The sequence below is a fragment of the Palaemon carinicauda genome, chromosome 35 (genome assembly GCF_036898095.1).
Source record: "Palaemon carinicauda isolate YSFRI2023 chromosome 35, ASM3689809v2, whole genome shotgun sequence".
NCBI lineage: Eukaryota > Metazoa > Arthropoda > Malacostraca > Decapoda > Palaemonidae > Palaemon > Palaemon carinicauda.
The window spans coordinates 61,220,522-61,243,021 of NC_090759.1; the positions used below are offsets into that span (position 1 = coordinate 61,220,522).

General features: G+C 33.8%; 1 protein-coding gene across 2 annotated transcripts in view; it reads right to left on the reverse strand.

Moving 5' to 3' along the window:
* Window positions 1–11,390, reverse strand: part of LOC137627789 (sialin-like) — a 91,284-nt gene extending 79,894 nt beyond the window's left edge. For both annotated transcript variants that reach the window (XM_068359144.1, XM_068359145.1), the window contains exon 1: window positions 11,173–11,390. In XM_068359144.1, coding sequence (XP_068215245.1) covers window positions 11,173–11,188 — 16 coding nt within the window. In that variant the 5' untranslated portion in view covers window positions 11,189–11,390. The remainder of the gene's footprint in view (window positions 1–11,172) is intronic.
* Window positions 11,391–22,500: the final 11,110 nt, after the last annotated feature.

The window sequence follows — 22,500 nt, forward strand, 5'->3', positions numbered from 1 at the left end:
TGCTGTAGACTTAGCATGTAGTTCGGAATGACTCCAGAACAGATTCTTCCTGGAGCTCCCTGAACGTCACCTGAAGAAAATTTTCCGGGATCTTCAAAAGGCTTCAGAAGACATAGCCGTAAACTTAGCATGGAGTTCTAAATGACTCCAGAACAGAATCTTCACGGAGCAGTTCTGAACGGCTCCGCCCCGAGATTCAAATGACTTCTGAAGACTTGCTCTCTTTTTTTCAAACTAAGCATGCAACGCAGTGAACATTGTTAATGTCTGTTTTCAAAACACGAAGCTGACTGTGAGAATTGTGTATTACAACTACAGGGTCAACAGGAGGCTCTTCAGAACACCTTCATCTACAGCTGGTTTTGGTGGTTGCTGCAGAAGTTGTCGAGCTTTGAAGAATATATTATACGCGCCTTGAATGATCCTTTGCTTGGGCTTTTGGAGACTATTGGAAATAAGGACGGAGACAGAATGGTTCAACTGAAAGGTGAGCGACCTGTGGTTCTTCAACAGGATAGTCCCAAAATTCGACATCGAAGAAAGGACATATCCAGATCTTATTGGTAAATATATTGTGTTGTTCATCGTTTGCTTTAGCGTAATGACGTATGCAGAGAAAATTTATAGCATTCCTGTCTTTACCCATCGCCCTGATGGACAAAGACATAGATGCCATCGATTTCTCCGAGGAATCTGACGAAATGAAGACACGCAGCACTGAAATCTCTCTTGAAATCTAGAAGGCAACTGACGGACTAAGAAAGAATACGATGAAATCAGGGAGGAAATTGACGAACTAAGGAAACTGGAAGATGAAATATCAAAGGCAACCAAAAACCTAAAGATCATGAAAAACTAGAACAGACAGAAGAGAACAGCAACGAAGAGTCTTTAAACGAAGACGTAAAATAGCCTTTAATGCTAGAGGCAAGTCACCTTGAAATAGAAGTAAAAAAAGACCATAATACGAGAAATAAGGCACCTCAAAAGAGAGGTAAAAACACCTTAATTCTAGAAATAAGGCACCTCAAAAGAGAGGTAAAAAAACCCTTAATGCTAGAAATAAGGCACCTCAAAATAGAGGTTAAAAAACCTTAATGCTAGAAATAAGGCACCTCAAAATAGAGGTTAAAAAACCTTAATGCTAGAAATAAGGCACCTCAAAATAGAGGTTGAAAAACCCTAATGCTAGAAATAAGGCACATAATATAAAGGTAAAAAAGGCTCTAATGCTCTAAATAAGGCACCTAAAAATAGAGGTCAAAGAGCCTCTAAACCTACAAGTAATGGACCTCAAAATAGAGGTAAAAAAGCCCCTAATGCTATAGATAGGACTCCTAAAATAGAGGTCAAAGAGCCTCTAACGCTATAAATAAGGTACCTAAAATAGAGGTCAAAGAGCCTCCAATGCTTGAAGTAATGCACCTCAAAATCGAGGTCAAAAAGCATCAAATGCTATAAATAAGGCACCTAAATATAGAGGTCACAGAGACTGTAATGCTAGAGGTAATGCACCTCAAAATACGGGTAAAAAAGCCCCTAATGCTATAAATACGGCACTTAAAACAGAGGTCAAAGAGCCTCTAATGCTAAAAGTAATGCTCCTCAAAATCAAGGTAAAAAAGCCCTTAATGCTATATATAAGGGTCCTAAAAATAGAGGTAAAAAAGCACCTAATGCTATAAATAAGGCACCTCAAAATAGAGGTCAAAGAGCCTCTAATGCTAGAAGTAATGCACCTTAAAATCGAAGTAAAAAAAAGACTCTAACACTAGAAATAAAGCACATTGAAATACAGGTAAAAACCTGTAATGCTAGAGATAAGGCACCTAAAATAGAGGTAAAAAACACGGCACTTCAAAATATAGGTAAAAATGCCACTAATGCTACAGGTAAGGCACCTCAAAATAATGTCAAAAAGCCCCTAATGCTAGAGGCTAGAGATAAGGCACCTCCAAATCAGAGATCTAAAAGCTCCTAATGCTAGAGATAAGGCACTTAAAAATAAAGGTCATCTTCTTCTTCTTCTTTGTCTGCATCTTTTCCCACTTTTCTGTGGTGTCGATGTTTCTGGCCAGCGTTCTCCATCTACCTCTGACCTACACTTCCTCACTGGTTAATCCCTTTGATCGAAGGTCATAAAGCCCCTAAAGCTAAAGTTAAGGCACCTAAAAATATAGGTAAAAAAATCCCTTAATGCTAGAGATAAGGAACCTTAAAATAGAGGTCATAAAATCCCCAACGCTAGAGATAAGGCACCTCAAAACAGAGGTCATAAAGCTCCTAATGCTAGAGATAAGGCGCATTAAAATAGAGGTAAAAAAGCTCCTAATGTTAGAGATAGAGCACCTAAAAATAGAGGTATAAAAGGCTCTAATGGTAGAGATAAGGCACCTTAAAATAGAGGTTAAAAAGACCCTAATGCTAGAGATAAGGCACCTATAAATAGAGGTCATAAAGCCCCTAAATCTAAGATTAAGACACCTAAAAATAGAGGTAAAAAAGCTCCTGATGGTAAAGATAAGGCCCCTCAAAACAAGAGGTAAAAAGCCCCTAAAGCTAGAGATAAGGCACCGCAAAATCGGGGGTCAAAAAGCCCCTAATGCTAGAGATAAGGCACCTCGATAGAGAGGTCATAAAGCCCCTAAAGGCACTTAGAAGTAGAGGTAAAAAGCCCCTGATGCTAGAGATAAGGCACCTAAAAATATAGGTCACAGAGCTAAAGTTAGAGCCCCTAAAATAGAGGTAAAAAAACCCTAATGCTAGAGATAAGACACCTCAAAATAGAGGTCAACACCCGTCAGTGAGTCCCAGACCTTTCATATATAGCCATCCATGTCTGGACTCCGATAGATCAGACACAAATAGGGTTGTATCTAGGCAAGTAAAAAAAAGTATAGTATATATAAATATATAATATATATATATATATATATATATATATATATATATATATATATATATGACTAACACTTTTGATTTTAATTAATGTAAATATCAACCACAATGGCATTTAATATCGAATTCTATCTTTGGGAATGAATATTCACTAGGAATTCATTTATGATAACAGCTTCTGGCTGAGCAGAAATTCGAACCTATGCCTCTTAGCCGCAACCATGCTTGCAGACTGTAACCAACCATGCTATCAAGACAAATACAAGTTTGTTACAAGTCTACCGTACATATTCCTGTCGAATTCAGGAATCTTTTTTAGATTTGAAATAAACTCATCTCCACTATGATAGTTGATAAGTGTTTGCAATACGTTGTTATTGATATAGATTCATGATAAATAACCACGCGTTGCAAACTCACTAATCAGCTATCATAGTGGAGAAGGGTTGCTTTCAAGTCTAAGAACAGATTCCTGAATTCGACAAGAATATGTACGGTAGACTTGTGATAAACTTGTGTGTATGTATATATATATATATATATATATATATATATATATATATATATATATATATATATATATATATATATATATATATATATATATATATGTATATATATATATACATATATATATATATATATTATATATATATATATATATATATATATATATATATATATAATATATATATAATATATATATATATATATATATTATATACATATATATAATATATATATATATATATATATATATATATATATATATATATATATATATGTATATATATACTGTATATATATGAAAGAAATAGAGGTGTCTTATCTCTTATTCTTTTAAGAAATACAATCTTTTTCGATGATAGTTATCGAAAAATATAATCACACCGATATATTTGAATTCCTTATTACATTTTTATATGGAACGTCCTTAAATATTGTGGGAACTGACTATTCCAATTAATATACGTCGGAATGATATATCCTTTGTTCGCATTATTCTAGCAGTTGCTCTCTCTCTCTCTCTCTCTCTCTCTCTCTCTCTCTCTCTCTCTCTCTCTCTCTCTCTCTCTCTCTCTCTCTCTCTCTTGTACTCTAGAATAAGTTAGATAAGATCATGAGAACTCTCCAAATGCTTAAACTAAATCGCTCTACCAAAGAGCAAATGGAGTCTGCGAATGGACTAAAAAGTCTTTGAGACATCAAAAATCCTTGTAACTCTCTCTCTCCTCTCTCTCTCTCTCTCTCTCTCTCTCTCTCTCCTCTCTCTCTCTCTCTCTCTCTCTCTCTCTCTCTCTCTCTCTCTCTCTCTCTCTGTATATATATATATATATATATATATATATATATATATATATATATATATATATATTACCTGTATCTAATATCTTATATTATTTGGATGTTCCCAAGGATCACACAAGACCGCTAACTACTTTGCAAGTTAGTGTTGGAATTGTATTTCTTTCGGGTGAAGATCCCATGTTCCAAAGATGTTCAATGACCACCTACAAACAATGTTAGAACGATATATGTCCGTTTACATTGCGAGTTGGAATCATTGATATTAAATGCTATCAATAGGGGTATTACCATCATCATCCTCACTTCATGAATGTTAATAAGCAAACCTCGTCAAGCCATACATTAAGATCACCCAATTGCCACCTCTCCACCATCATCTTAAACCCCCGCCTGGTTATATCCTTCTACCCCCATCCCCACATGTTTGAGGTTTAAAGGTCTCACAGTTATGATGAGATCCTTCTGGTGGAAGTTTTTTAGTAAAGGAAAAACAAAATACTAAGATGAAAATATTTCATACAGATTGCTTTCCAGGTGTTTAAAATTATATAAAAACTATAAATGACGAAGTAAATATGCGAAAGACTGATTGAACAAATATCGAGAGTAATGGATTTCTTGAAGATCTTACCGGGGGAACACTTTTAAGGTGTTGAACATCAGGACATGAAACGACAAATAAAATCGTAATAATACGAATACTCAATGTTAAGTAAATATTTCCTTTTCCCTTGGGAAGGGTGAAGCCAGCTAGACTCGGACCTTTGAGCATTGAGCAATCGTCACTAGGGAAGGGGGTTCGCTTGGAAGTGAGTGACTTGCCCAGATAATTTGATTGATTAATTGATTGATTAGGAGTTTTTTGACATCCTGACATCTAAGGTTATTGACGCCGAACCAGATAATTTGAGTAAACAATGTGTTGATAGCTTAATCTTTTATACCCTACCTCCTATATACCACATCATCATTATAACAATGCACCAATGAACTTTCATTGCATGTCATTTCACATATTTTATTTTCACCAATCAATTCTGAAACAATATAGATTATGTTAACTGATGATGGATTTTAAATCTCCAACTTTAAACTAATCCAATTGATGTAGCAAATAATACCATTTTCTCTAAGAGGGCCGGAGCCAAGTAGCCCGTGACAAAAGCTGACCCCAACCACACCGAGCTACGTGGCTCATGATCGAAATCAAAGGAAAACACCGAAATCAACAACAAAACCTTTAAACCTCATTACCTTCGAAATTTTGAACAAAGGCCATTTATTAAAGATGGGTGACACAATAGGTGCTATTTGAAACTATACATTATTAGCCCCTACATATAATGCATAGGCTACAGTGTGTATGTATGTGGAGAGAGAGAGAGAGAGAGAGAGAGAGAGAGAGAGAGAGAGAGAGAGAGAGAGAGAGAGAGAGAGAGAGGAATTGCTTAAGAAAATGCAAGTGAAGGATATTTCCATGTTATGAATATCAATATGAATAGTCAGTTCAAATAATATTCAAGAAAATTTTATATAGAAATAGGATAGGAAAATTCACATAAAAAGTTATGATAAAATCTTTTGATGAATTAGCTTCGAAATAATATTAGATTACATTTCTTAAACGAATAAAAAAGTTCTATCTCTTCATCACCTTTCTTTGAGTGATATCGGTAATTTCCCTCCTCCTCACATTCAAACCATCCTAACGATGTCTCGGTTGTTTAACGTCGGCCACCTTTCAGGGAAAGAGGGGCATGATCTCTCCAAGTCAGGTCTGGCCAGGCGACACCGGTTTTGTTACTGGGTGTACAAACTAGTCTGACATGCATTCGGGGTCACCCATCCAAGTACTGGCCAACCCAAATGTTGTCAAACTTATCAAATTAGGAAACCAGCTGCATACTTTTTAGCCATGATAAGCAGCTCTTCAAGGAGGACAATCCAAGATCAAATCATTGTTCTCTAGTTTTGGGTAGTGCTATAGCTGTACCATGGTCTTCCACTGTCTTGGGTTAGAGTTCTCTTGCTTGAAGGTACACTTAGGCACACTTCTACCAGTTTCCTTATTTCCTTCCCTCACTAAGCTATTTTTCCCTGTTGGAACCGTTGTGCAGATAGCATCCTGCTTTTCCAACTAAGGTTGTAGCTTAGCTAGTAATAATAATAATCTCCCTATATATTATAAAAAACAAGTGTCTGTATATATATATATATATATATATATATATATATATATATATATATATATATATATATATATATATATATTTCTGATTACGCTGAGGAGTATTGCCCGACGTATGACTATTCGGGCTCTCCTTGTTCCTCGGTTTGGGTGGAGAGGGGGAAGTCATACCCTAGTGAGAGGAGGTACCCCAAGAGGTACTCTCGGAAACCACAACTGCTGTGTTGTAGTTAGGAAATGGGGAGGGAGTGGGAAGTGTTGAATCTGTGTGTATTTCTAATTATTTAAAGGCCATTATGACGGATCGTGTACACTAACAATAATACCGTACACACTGCATGGTAGAGTAAATTGGTCATGCCCCATCTTTTTAGCACCCAAATGTTAGGGTATAATAGAAGGTCAACGATACTGGTAATTGACTGTTTGCCTACCTAAGTGACTCAGATGGTTAGTACACGACGCCATGGGGCAAAGGAGGAATATCTGAATGCTATCAATAAAAGACTCACTATGCGCAATGTCAACGGCGAGTTAATAATAATAGCTTAGAGAACTCGTGGATGGTGATATTGGTGTTGTTGTCATTGTTGCTATCGTTGTTGCTGTTGTTCAATCTGTTTAAAGGATTTTTTTTTTTTCTAATTTCATAGGTACACTTTCATATAAAATTTGACCATTACGAGAAAATTAGAAAACGTAAGTAAAATGTCAAGAAAATTAAGGGACGAAGTATATATCAATTCATATAAAAGTTTACTATGAATTATGCATAATAACGATATATATATATATATATATATATATATATATATATATATATATATATATATATATATATATATATATATATATATATATATATATATATATATATATAGACACACGTATAAGAGCGTCGTGGTTAATTGGACGTCGTGGCGGAACATTATCTAGTGACGGTCTCGGCTTATATCTGAGAATATAACCACTTATCCAAAAGTTGACCAGGCCCGAATTAAAGAATTAAAATTCCACTTACCAAATTCGAAGATTCCTAACAGAATTTCATATCAAATGGAGGTAAAAAAAAATGAGAATAGTCACGTGAGAGTATGACGTATAGTTGGACACAAGAATTGCAGGTGCACTCAGCCACACCATTACTGCTATCTCTTCCTACGCTATATGTTCGGTAACTCTTCGCAAATTAAGGTTGTAACAGGGTGCACTTCTTCGGAGTGAGGTGTACCAGGGACTCCATTGTCCAACTGTACGTACATATATACACACACGCTGTTATTCAATGCATATTTCAAGAGTTCTTGAAACGGTTCATTAAGATAGATTGTTAATCTAAAAGGTTTTGAAATAGCCTCTTGAGCTAACGATGGTGTTCCTCCACTTCTCTAAGCATATCATATGACTAGGACAAATTAACAACAGTGCATTTAATGCAGTTAAGATTAAATCGCTGACATAAATAGCTGTGTGCATATTGGTCGTCCGGTGGTTAGTAACTGTGCCTCCCTAGCGACAGATCCCAAGTTCAATCACACACATAAAATATATATATATATATATATATATATATATATATATATATATATATATATATATACAGAGAGAGAGAGAGAGAGAGAGAGAGAGAGAGAGAGAGAGAGAGAGAGAGAGAGAGAGAGCGTGCGTGCGTTTGAGCAGAGGATGGCAACGTTCTGCTTATGAGAATCCACAGCAGGAATGTCTGGTTATCTTTCCGAGTGGATGAAATTTAATCTAAGCAAGGAGAGGGAGATTTCATCAGCCTGTCTTGTATCTCGCCAACCTTCTTCTGTTCCCAGCGTCGTCCCTACGCTAAGGGGTCGGTTGCCTTATTTGACCTCTCCAATGCCTTCTATTAAAGGCGTCCTCTTCCACTGAACTTCTTCTCTCCATATCATCCTTCATCTTGGAGAGCAGAGGTTTGATGGTAGAGGATGCCTTTGATATAAGGCATTGGAGGGGGTGGATCCGGCAACCGACCCCTTAATGTCCTTTCCTTACTGGGCTATTTTCCCTGTTGGAGCCCTTGGGCTTATAGCATCCTGTTTCTCCAACTAGGGTTGTAACTGAGCAAGTAATAATAATAATAATAATAATAATAATAATGCAAGTGGGTAGCATGACGTCTTAGGAAATAACAGGCTCGCTTCTTTGTAGAGGGGAGGTTATAGAAATAAGGAGACGAAAAAAGGTATGTTTTCGACTAGATTCGTAGTAATATTTCTTTACTTCTAGGTATTTTCAATTAGAAATTTACAGATTAATGTAAAAACAATTATACACACACGCGCAGGCGCACAGATTATATATATATATATATATATATATATATATATATATATGTATGTATGTATGTATGTATGTATGTATATATATATATATATACACATATATGTATAGATATATATATATATATATATATACATATATACATATGTATATATATATATATATATATATATATATATATATATATATGTATATATATATATATATGTATATCTATATCTATATCTATCTATCTTTATATATATATATATATATATATATATATATATATATATATATATATATACTGTATAAATACAAACACACGACCATAAACAACAAACTTCTCTAATGAAAGCTGCTGGAATTCAGCATTTCTATCCTAAATTTGTTAAACATCACATCAGCCAGTCCTTTAGATGCACTGATTAATTTTGATTATATTTTGCAACATTTACCGAACGGATTTGAAATACGCATTGAAATAGGAGGAATTTAAAATCAATATATTTTATTAAATATTTCCAAAACTTCACGCATTTCTATCCATCGTAAACATGAGAGTATTTTTATTTTCACCTAAAGCCGATTGTCTACTGTTATTCCATAACGATAATGGCCTCTATGAACAACACACACCCATCCTTATGTAAATATACACGTGTTATAAATTGAATTAAAGACTGGTCTAATTAAAACAAAGAAAGTAGAGTAAAAAGGCTCCCAGTCCCTTGAAAAAGTTAATACTAATGGCATTAAAATGTCCTCATTAATTAATTAGGAATTCTGTTTGATAAGGGAAAAATCTTTATATACTTATCAAAAAAATCTTCATAGCTGCAGGACAAGCGATTATAATGAGGTACATTGCCATAATTATTATGAATAGGTATACTGTATTATCATATTTATCACTATAAATCATGCGTATTGGTGATAAGCAACGAATGTAGCCATTGATAAGCCTACTATACTGTATAGGCCTACTCAATAAGATTAAGCATACAAATAAGCCTATTTGTAGTATATTCGTAACCATCAAGCGAGTTTCTAAAAGTATAATCTCTTTTGCCTACACGAGAGATATAAAAGGAAGGTAAAACATAGACGAGAATCAAATGAGCATAATGGAGCGCACCTGCCTTTCATACTAATCTAATTCATTAACTTGTGAACAGCTTATCCAGTGCCGTACAGATAAGAGCGTCAAGGTAACTCATGCTTCTCCGTATGATTAGTGTATGCGACCGGTCAGAAATGACAGCTACATATTCAAATAGATATGTACACACACGCACACCCCTCTCACCATGGTATAATTTCCCTATTCCCCCTACCCTTGGGACGGGGAGAGACCGTGTAGTTATATGTCTGGCAAGGCAGCTGCGTCATTGGAAAGATATGAAAGATATATATATATATATATATATATATATATCATCTCTCTCTCTCTCTCTCTCTCTCTCTCTCTCTCTCTCTATATATATATATATATATATATATATATATATATATATATATATATATATATATATATATATATATACTGTATATGTATTATAGCCACGGAAGGAAAAATGTAAAGACTTGATTGGAGTTAGTACTTTCGTCCATTAGGGACATCAACAGGTTCAACACTGTGAATACATATACAAAGACATTGTATTTACACAGGAGAAGGGGATCCAACAGCTGTCAATTTCTTGATATATATATATATATATATATATATATATATATATATATATATATATATATATATATATATATATATATATATATCAAGACATTAGCTCTTTATTACATAAGGGAGATGGAATGAGTTACGTTTAGAAGTTTATCGATCTGATGAGTGGTATCGACCTAGTCTTAAGGATTTACTTCGCTATGACCAATCAGTTTTAAAAAACATGATGGATTTAACCTTAATGGTGTTCTCATCGGTTAATGAAACTGATATATGGTTTTTTTCTCTGAGTTCACCCCAGCTGTAATATACAACAGTCGACTTGGAAGCATGTACATTAATGTTTGGGTAAATATAACTTTCAAGGTTGCAGGGTCGTAGAGAGAGAGAGAGAGAGAGAGAGAGAGAGAGAGAGAGAGAGAGAGAGAGAGAGAGAGAGAGAGAGATTTCATAGCAAAACCATCAAAGAAAACGCATTAGAATTTACATATGAACCTCAAACTAGCAAAATTTCTTGAAATGCCTTACGGAGAATGAAGGGTAATATGTAAATAAATAAATTTAAGATATTTGTGCTTAGATAAAACACAGCTAATAACACGAGTAGGAGATGCATCATTAAGTAACCCATAAAAGATATGCAATGAATGATTAAAACAAGTAAATAAGTTTATAACGCAGAATAAGCTACATATTATTCATTTGTAACGAATAAAAAACTTGATATACATAATAATTTTCACGGAATTGAATAGATTAAACAATTTATTACACTGGTAAATTATAATGAGCAAGTACTTACCTTCGCAAGTAGCCATGATGGTATTAGACGCGGAGAAATTCTAAAATAAAACACCAAGCGTATCACACATGAACCAAAATAAAATTAAAGATGAACCAAACTAAAACTTTTCAGCAATGCGAAGAGACTAAAGTCTCTTCTTCTTGATACGCGAAGCGCACGATCGGGAACTTGCGACAGCTGTGTATGGTTTGCGTGTGAAAGAACTAATGATCCACGTTATCTCTGACTGCTGGGTAGAGTCTGGAGACAGTGAAAGAGCAGTTTCGTTGGGGTGGGGGATTTGGGGGAGGGGTCTATCGTGTGGTAAGAGGACGGCATTGGGAACCCCAAACATATTAAGGTCCTGCGGCTAGAGGTTATATCTGGATTTCATGATTATCACTTCAAACGTCTTTGCTTGTTAGAGAAACCACGCCGCTATGCTGGACAGTAGGCCTACGTATCTTGATGGTTTTTATGACTGATTTCCTGAGTTATTTAAATTTATCCAGGATCAACCCAGGTACGTTAAGCCGATTTATGAGGATATTTGCGTCTAGTTCATATCATAGGCCTACGTATCTTAAGGCTTTTAGGATTGATTTCTTGAGTTATTTAAATTTTTCCCGGATCAACCAAGTCACATTGACGCCTATTTATGAGCCCATGTGCGTCTAGTTCATATCACCTCTCATATCTGATGGATTATCGATTTTAGCTGGTTATAAAGAAAAAGTTCACGTGTCACCCGGTTCAAAACGTCAGATGCTTAATATCAGAGAAACGAGATATCTCGAAGGAGAAAAAAAAGTCTTCGATTGTGGAGTTATTAAATAACCTTCATATATAATATACTGATAAAGGTTTATATATTAAAGAAACACGGAATTAAAAAAAAAATAGCAAGAGTTGGGCGCCAAGTTGTCGTAATGCATTCAAACGCAAGGACTAGATAAGATAGGTTATTCGGGAGACGTAAAGAGATTATCAAATCCGGTGAGACTTGGGAGACGTTATTTGATGTCACCTGTGTATCAGACGCACTCATTCAATAACTCCCAAAAGGATGTGATACTTGAATATGTTTCTACCACTTTACGAAATTATTTATTTTCTTTATATATATATATATATATATATATATATATATATATATATATATATATATATATATATATATATATATATATATACACCATCACTTAGTCTGCACCCTTCATCTTGCTGATGCAGCTTTACTCTCAAATGAATTATATATATATATATATATATATATATATATATATATATATATATATATATATATATATATATATATATATATATATATGTAATGCCACAAGCACTTTAGCACTTAATGAATATATGCATTTATATATCATCATCATCATCATCATTGTCAGCCGCAACTAGTTAATTGCAGGATAAAGGCCTCAAAAATTTCCTTCCACTCCCGCATGTTTATGGTCTTTCTATGCCAGTCTATTCCCGCAAATGTTCTTAGCTTGTCAATCCACCGTCTCTTTTACCGTCCCCTGCTCCGTTTGCAATCTACAGGGACCCATTCCGTTATTCGTCTTGTCCATCTATTATCTCTCATTCTCTTTCTATGTCCTGTCCATGTCAATTTGTTTTTCTTACGTGTAAGAATAACCTTTGCTTTAGTTTGCTCTCGTATTCATGTTGGTCATTTTCTGTATCTTGTGTTATTCTCATTATTATAAATTCCATAGCTCTTGGTTGTAACTAGTTCATGTTTTAAAGTTCCAAGTTTCCGATGCATAGCACAAGTTCATACTGGTAGAACCATCTGATTAAATACTTTTCTTTTTAGACAAAGTGGCTATATATACATACATATATATTATTATTATTATTATTATTATATACATATATATATATATATATATATATATATATATACATGCATACACACGTGTATATAGACACACATATTTAAGTATACATGTGTGTAGATGTATATAAATTTCCATAACCTCTCCCCCCTTTCGAAGGGTATGTTGCAACCTTCGGATTTTCCAGCAAATAATTTTCTTGACGAGGCTGTGCTACTTCCATCCTTTTCCATTTCAAAAAAGAATATATGTTTCAAAACAGAATATACATAAATTTTGACAGGATATCATATTGGTAAGCCTAAAGAATTAAAGTTTATATAAACCTCTAAAGCGTGTAACACCATAGTATATAACACGAATAAGAATCTTGGAATAAATTATAAAAACCAGGTCGCTTTTTTCGTATAACCGAATTAACTATTTTCTTAACATTCTCAAGCAATTACCGACTGCGTAACACCACTGATAATAGGGAGGAGTATAAAACATCTGTTTAATTCTCGTAAATGTAGATCAAGGTCATTGTGAACACAAAATTCAAACCTTTCGTCCTTGAAAGCATGTTAGCCAAGTCTATCTCGATAAAAGAAGTAGGACTTTTCTCTTCTTTATATAATTATTATCGGTCACGCACAGCCCTCTCCGTCACTCGGGTAAAGGGAGAGGGAGTAGTCATACCCTGGTGAGAATATTCTACGATGGAGCTTATGAATATAACTTTCAGTGAGTGTGTACTGTCATACTGTAATAGCATGCATACACATACACATACATACACACACACACACACACATATATATATATATATATATATATATATATATATATATATATATATATATATATATATATATATATATAGTCTGGAATTTTGGGGCAGATATCGATAATGGCATAAAATCTGCCAGATATAGTATTAAAACGCAGCAATCGTCGTATTTATGTTCTAAATGCAAAGGCAAAGTTTGGACTGCTCATTATTTAGAATCTTCGACCCAAGTTCACAAATCTACATTGAAAGGATCCTGTGTAACTAGAAGCTATTCAAATCACTACACCAGGATCATGTCTTAAAACTTAGTCTGTTTTCAGGGCCGTTTTCATTGCTTCGTTGACTGCCATTAAGGATGGAATATATCAAGAGGGATCGACAGGATTCTGTAGTTTTTGAAAGGATAGATGTTACAGAGTATTTGTTTAACTACAATAATCAAAATATACTTGTGAAAGAAATCGAAAATTCATGCAACTATGATAAGAGCCACATTCTAAATATTTATTCGTCTTGTTTTCTCGATATAGTTAGCCATTTGTTCCTTATACCTCTGCTCAGAAGGAAAGAAAATCTAAAACAAATTTAGGCTGCTGGAGAGAATTAATCAGTAAATCAATCTATATTTCCCCTTAGCAAACTACATCAATCATATTCTTTTACATTTTCTGTATAGCTCAAGCTCATCAAAAGTAACCTAATCCAATTTTTTTTCGGGCGCCATTCTTTATCATTTCTTTCATATCATTTCATTTCTTTCAGTTCAAGCCCTCTTTATAATTCGTTTCTTTCCTATCATATTTATTTCAACAGCTTCCATTATTACTTTTAAGTGACAAACATAGCCTACACTGTCCTTCAGCATTCCTTCAGGAATTCTTCTTGCCTCTCATTCTCTGCAGAGCCTTTGCTTCATTTATTCTCAACTTATTTTTTGTCTTTTTTTTTGTGATGCCAAATACCTTGCAACCAACTCAACTAATCTTGCCAAACTCACATCTCGACAACGATCCCTCATTCAATTTCTTATATAATCGCGTCTCCAATACCTTCAGGAGCTAAGTACAGCAAATATTTAGAAACTGAATTTCAGAGTAAAATAAAGATTCCCAGTGATCGGAAATTGGTTGTTTTAGACATAATAAAAGTCCCCTTCCATGCCAAACATTACTTGGGGAACAAAGCAGAAAACTTAATGTTTCTATATGTGGAATAAACTAGTAAGATATAAGAAAGCATCTTAGCTTTACCATAGAAAATCTAACCTAAATTATTACGTTGCGTCCCAACCTGATCAAGGAATGGTTCTGACCATCCTCTGACCTACCCTAGGGAGACGTATGGCATCGAAAACCTTGAATAAACCATTTAAGTACTTGTGTACGGCTTTAACCCTTCCGCTATGAGATTCATTAGTCCCAAATGCACAGCTGGACACAGAAATTCCTGACACACCTCATTATTATGGAAGGCCTACTGTCACATCTGTTTAGTTACTCTCATCAGAGTAAGAGTGTGACAGGGAGCACTTTTTCATAGTGAAGTGTACCAGGAATTCATGTGTCAACTGTACCATTGGCATCAATAACTTTTGATTTAAACAAATTACCCATTCCCATTTACTAAATTGGTATGATTGTAATGCATCTTATATCAAACCCTACACGTGTCGCTAGACTATGTGTGATTCGTGCAAATGTTTTGTTCAGCTCACCTTTTTCAAAATACCAATCTCGTATCACTTCGAGGGAAAGAAATCTGAACATGTACATTATTATTATTATTATTATTATTATTATTATTATTACTTATTTTTTACTATCATTATTATTATTACTATTATTATTATTGCTATTATTATCATTACTATTATTATTCTTATTACTATTATTACTATTACTATTAATACTATTACTATTATAATTATTATCACTATTATTATTATTATTATCATTATTGCTCTTATTATTATTATTAATATTATTATTATTATTATTGCTATCATTATTATTACTATTGCTACTATTACTATTATTATTATTATTATTATTATTATTATTATTATTAGTTGCTAAGTTACAACCCTAGTTGGAAAAGCAGGATGCTATCATCCCAGGGGCTCCAACAGGGAAAATAGCCCAGTGAGAAAAGGAAATAAGAAAATAAATAAACTACAAGAAAATTAATGAACAATCAAAATAAAGTATTTTAAGAACACTAACAATATCAAAATAAATCTTTCATATATAAACTATAGAAACTTTGCTTACTATAGCCAAAGAGTCTCTTCTACTTAACTAAGAGGAAAGTAGACACTGAACAATTGCAATACAGTAGGTAACTCCTTGAACGATTTAAGTAGACAACAATATGTATCGGTAATAATATCAAGAAAAAGGAAAATTCCTAATCTGATTGACATTAAAATAACATCGTCATTTCTTTAATTCTTCATGATATATGCACACGTTTAAATCCAATTAGTTGTTTTACATCAGTTTTTTTATATCAAAAGATTCAACCCTAAGTTTTATTCCAGCTGTGATCAGATTGTGGATTGATGTTCCTAATCTAGAAGTTGGTAGGTGGAACTTCTAAAGTTCAAACTTGCAGAAAAGGTTTTTACGTTGAACAGGTTGACTTAAATCTCTTCTTATTTATACATGGCAGATCTATTTCAATGTTGTTACTCATCTTGTTATTTTTTATTCATTACTTCTCGTAAAAAGTTTATCTATTTACAATTCTTAATATGCTATTTACCCTGTTGGAGTCGTCGGCCTTATAGCATCCTGCTTTTCCAGCTAGGGTTGTAGCTTAACCAATAATAATAATAATAATAATAATAATAATAATAATAATAATAATAATAATAATAATAATAATAATAATAATTTAGTAGTATCATAGTCAACTCTCCTTTCCTCTATTGGGATTAATATGTTTGCCTCTCAGACCCAAATTTATACGACTAGTTTTAGAGCAAGCAACAATTATCTCCATCTTCATTTGCATATTTTTTGTCATTCTAGAGTCTCCTTATCTTTTATTATTTTGTTAATAAGGACAATAAACAACTTTGTTAAAATATGTCCTTGTCTATGACCTTAATGTATATATATCAAGTGCTCAAACATACGTCCACATAAACATATAAGACCATACACACATATATACAGTATACATATACATGCATATATATATATATATATATATATATTTGTATGAATACGCATATGTATTTATAGCCTATACATAACCATATATTCACATCAGGACGCATGCATACACACACGAGTATATATATATATATATATATATATATATATACACATATATATACATATATATATATGTGTGTGTATACACAAGCACACACAAATATATATACTGTATACATATTCATGTGTATGATATATATATATACTGTATAAATATTCATGTGTATGATATATATATATATATATATATGTGTGTGTGTGTGTGTGTGTGTAAGTATACATAAGCAAACACAAATATATATACTCTACACATATTCATGTGGATGATATACATATAGATAGATAGATAGATAGATAGATATATATATATACACATTTAATATATATATATATATATTTATATATATATATATATATATATATATATATATAATGCGTGTGTGTGTGCGCACGTGTGTGTGTGTGTATTCACGTCAGTACACAAAAATGTGAGAATAAATGTGTACAAGTGCATGAGAGAGAGAGAGAGAGAGAGAGAGAGAGAGAGAGAGAGAGAGAGAGAGAGAGAGAGAGAGAGAGAGAGAGAGAGAGAGACTGTAAAACCATCACTGATGCTTATCATTAAGCAAAGTGGACAAGCTCCACATGTCCCAATGACCTGAATCCTATTAGTGAGGGAGCCCATGACCTGAAAATATGGTTCCGTTTACTCCATGGTGTGAACAATTTTGACCTACCCAAGGTTGTACCTTGGTCCTTGGCGGAGCTCTCCATGTAAGCCATAAGGTACAGTGTGCCATTTTCTAACACTAGCCCCATATTCACTCAAAACCACTATGTGTGCATATACACACCTATGACTGCGATGTCATTCCCTCAGACTGTGTAATTAACTAAATTAAAAAAGAAATTCCGCACATTTCTTGTAATTTGGCTTTAGTCTTGTCCGCAATAACTGACATGGTTGAACTATGTTCATGGGTCATGGTAATAAAGGCTTCTAAAGAAGGGTACAGTAACTAGGCAAAAGTTGGTGATCTCATTTTGTCGATTTTTCATTTTTCCTTTTGAATATCACCTTACACGTAACTAAGATGCACATTTTGGATAATGCATTCTCTGCCGGGTCATCTTAGGATTAATACTGAATGCTGTCTGAAAAGACTTCATTTATACATGTGTTTTATTGATAGAGTACAGTAGTAACGTGTTCGCCTGGTAATAGATCGATCCTCGCCCAGGACCGTGAGTTTAAGCTGTTTACTGGGGAGGCCACGGCTGTGATTGGGCACTACAGTGGGGGATTGGGATTGCCCGGCTGACGTTTTGGTGAGCATCTATTGTGTAGAAACTGGAATTGAAATCAGACACCTTTCACCTTTAAAAGTGTCCTACACCCTTAAACACTATCGTTAAGTGTGTTCTTATAAAGAGATAAAAGGAAGGCCTGTTTATACCTTTTTGGAACTTTGTACCATCATAAACCCTTTTTCCATCACATCTACACGAATAGTATCATTTTCAGCATTTTGAGACAAATTTAGTTATTATTTAGTAATGATGTATTCTCTGTATTATAGCCCTATGGTATAGGTTGTGTTAAACAAACAAGAGCATTCTTTTGCATGAACTAGAAGTTGGCAACTTGTCCAGGACAGAATTTCCGGTAGTGGGAATGAATTCGCAACACTTAATTGATCTGCTGGCAGTAACACAAATGACGCCCAAAGCATAACTGGCTGGTCAGATATGCTGAATACAATTGTCTTGAACAAGTTCAGTCTGGCTAGTGAGATTCATGTTGTGCCAGATAGCTAATACTTGAAAGACTATAAAATCTGGGAAGAGAACAAGACGCACAAAGTTTGCCACAATAGAGGTAAGGATCCAGAGCAAATATGTAGCAGTATCTCACCCACTCAACAAAAAAAGCTGACTTGATTGAATTCTTATTCTTAAGACTGGTGCAAGTCCCTTTTAAACCTCTTGCAGGAAAGACCTTCCTTGATTTTTGCCTCACCAGATGAAATAGCAACTAAATGTCAGTTTGGAATACTGTGCGATAATAGAAGCTCTGTATTCTGACCATGAGAAACCAGATTGTCTGATGTTTGGCCATTGTGCCTACATAGCCCATCAGAGAATATAATAATTTGGTCACCTGATACGGATTGTGCTGAATTTTGCTGCTATCATTTCAGTGTTTTGAACAATGAAAAGCTCTGGTTCTATACAGGGACTACGACATACAGGAGTTCCTTACCAATACTAGAAGTAGTGGATGCACTTGGAGAGGAACTGTGTCAGGTCTGACCAGCTTTACACTCCCTATCAGGCTGTGACTCAACAAACAGTTTCCATAGATAAGGAAAAAAGATGCTTTCAACATTTCAAAGAAACAAGGATGATTTCCAGGAACTGAAAGACATTGGAATTTTTGCAGATCAGATCCCCAGTGCTACCCTCATAGGAACAATGAAATTTATTTCTCTCTTGTATGGGGGCGATAGTGCAAACTTAGACAAGCTATTCACAAAGAAGAATTTTTGAGAGTAACAGGCTTCCACCAACCATGGACAGTGCACAGGAACATATGAAGCATATGAACTACCAGTGCTATATCTTGAGACATGCACTTACTGGAAATATTTCACTTCCATCTCAGATTGGAAATGGGTTGTTGAAAGATGAAACTGAAAGTATCGTTTCGAAACCTGCACTAGACAAAAAAAAAAAAAAATTAATTAAAAAAAAAAAAATTACAAAAAAGGTTGCCGGGGCAGCTGCAACTGAACAAGGTTTCAGCTTCCATGTACTGAGGCATGTGGATGTGATAGCGAATGCACAAATGTACCTTCAGTTTATTTTGTAGATGATGATGATTAGCCACTTTATATTATGATGGTACTGATCATTTAAGAAAAAAAAAGTGTCCGTTTATTTCTGTAAAAAAAAAAAAGGCAATTTTCCAGTCAGATATGTTTGTAGTGTATGTTCACTGTACACCATAAAAATAAGTTACGAGAATTAATTTTCTCTAAATATACATACCTTTGAAAAGGTAACATAATGGATTTATATTTGACATAAAATATCCTGCACTTACTGTATTCATTGAACTATAAAAAGGATAAAGGATAGTACATAGTAGACCATTTGTTCCAGTGTCATTTACAAGTATGCAGAACTGTGAAACAAACATATCATAAATATATGTAACTTGGGTTGAATTAGAACTTAATGAAAGAAATACTGAATAACATTTATGTTGAGTAAAGTGTAATATTTGAAATACTTGGAGAACATTCAAGATGTATAGATTAAATATATTATGGCGCTGATTAACTTTATTCCCTTGGGAAAAATGTAATCATTAAATGATTTCAAGTGTTCGCTATTTGTAAAAACTTTCTAATACCAAGTCGAATTTTTGTACAATTGATAAGTTAGACTGCATTTTTCTCTAATTTTTTAGAATGAGTTTTGAACACATAAGGACCATAACTGAAGTTATTTTTGCTTAAATTTTTGCGTGATGGTTTGGAAAGTTTTAATTATAATTAAAACTTTCCAAACCATCACGCTAAAATGCTTTTTTGTTCTTTTAACTGTGTTTCAATAAAGATTATCATTAACCTATATCTTTGTAGATACCACGTTCTCTTTGACATTTTATTATTGTGAATTTTATTTGTCTACTTATAAAAGTAAGGATAGTCATGACTAGCATCATACCTTCGCAATACAATTACAAACCAAGAAGTGAATCTCCAAGCAATGGTACAACCTATGATAGGTCCTTTTTTTTTTGCAATAAGGAGAAAAACTGCTGAAATCAAATTAATTTCACCCGATTCCTTTTTGTATCAACTGTGAGTAGGGAGATTTTCAAATGTAATACAAGTTATATGAGTCACAGTCTATTATAGAAAGTATTCAAATACGCCTATGATAGCCCTGTATAAAATACATTTAAAAAAACTGCTTCTTAATACTTTGTAAAGTGTTATCAAAATGCAAAAATTAGAAAATGTCAATATGAGGTTAACAAATTTTGTTAGTTACTGTACCCTGTTCAGAAGCCTGTAGAAGGGTCAACTCAATAAAGATGCCTGACCTGTGGTTGTTGCTTTGGATGGAGGTAGTGTCAAAGAACAGGAAAATGCTAAAAATATTTGTTCATACAGTTAATTACAGATTCTGGTGGGAGTTTCCATTAGTAAGTTTGTATATACATGGCTTGCTGTACCTTATGACCCACTTGGTGAGGTCCACTGCCACCCTGGTGCTAACCACCAAGGACTCGGTAAAACCCAAGATATGTCATATTTGTTCACTGAAGTAAATAAACTAATTTTTAGTCCCCTTTTTCTGCATGGGCTCACGGAATATATTGAACAATACTATCAAAGATACATACAATGACATCATTAGTTATATTTGTATATAAGAACAATATGATACCGTAAATGAGAAAAAAAAAACTCTTAAGAGTGACATAAAAGAAAGCTACTCAAAATAAAGACAAGTGGAAAATGACACCCGTGATACAACACTGGCCATTATGTTCTTGAGTTGAAACATTCGGCTGCTGTTATGAGATCTCTTGAACTTAAACAAATTGGTTAAAAGCGGAGGAGTTAGGAGAGATGCAGAAAGAAAAGATGAGATGCAACACAATTTTAATGTTTCGACACGTGGCTAACTCAGGGTCTTGTCAGTCGATCGAGGGAAGAGATTATTGCACATGAGTGATTTTAAATGAATAAATGCGCAATTATGTACGGGTATGACTGCAAATACACTTAGGGGCAATGAATGAAATCGCTAATTCCATAGTCGATTCACTGAATTGATTTGGAGGTAAAAACGAACGTCATCTTTGCAAAGTAAGAGCTACAGTAGTAACTGTATATGTAGAACAGCGAGTGTACAAGATGATATATGTGTATATGTCACGTGTTCATATAATTTGATTATATACACATGTCGGTCATATAATAATTTCATGTACATGACCAGCCGTCTACGTTGGGATGTTATGTGGTAGACCGGACACTGTTTCGTATATATCTTAGTCTTGTATTTCTTCATAAAATCCATAGACAACACCGAACGTCTATGGACATCTATTGAAAGTTAAAATCAGTATAAGAGGTTAGAAGTGTTCATACTGACAATTTATATTGTCAATGAAGATACTGCTTTCGATTTTGCATACTTTATGCTGAATTTTATTTAAACGATATAACGCATGAATTAATAAGATATCTATTCTAAAATGAATTTTCTTCATTCCCAGTGCAGTAACTAAGAAAATCGCCAAATTTTAAAACAATATTAGCAACGTGCATTTTGGGGTCCCTTTTAGATTTTCCAAATAAAAAAACAATATCATTATGATACTTTGTATCCTGTTCGTAATGTTGAAGCTCAATACTGCACAGTATTCTAGAAGTTTTATTCCAGCAATGAATAAATTGTGGAATAGTTT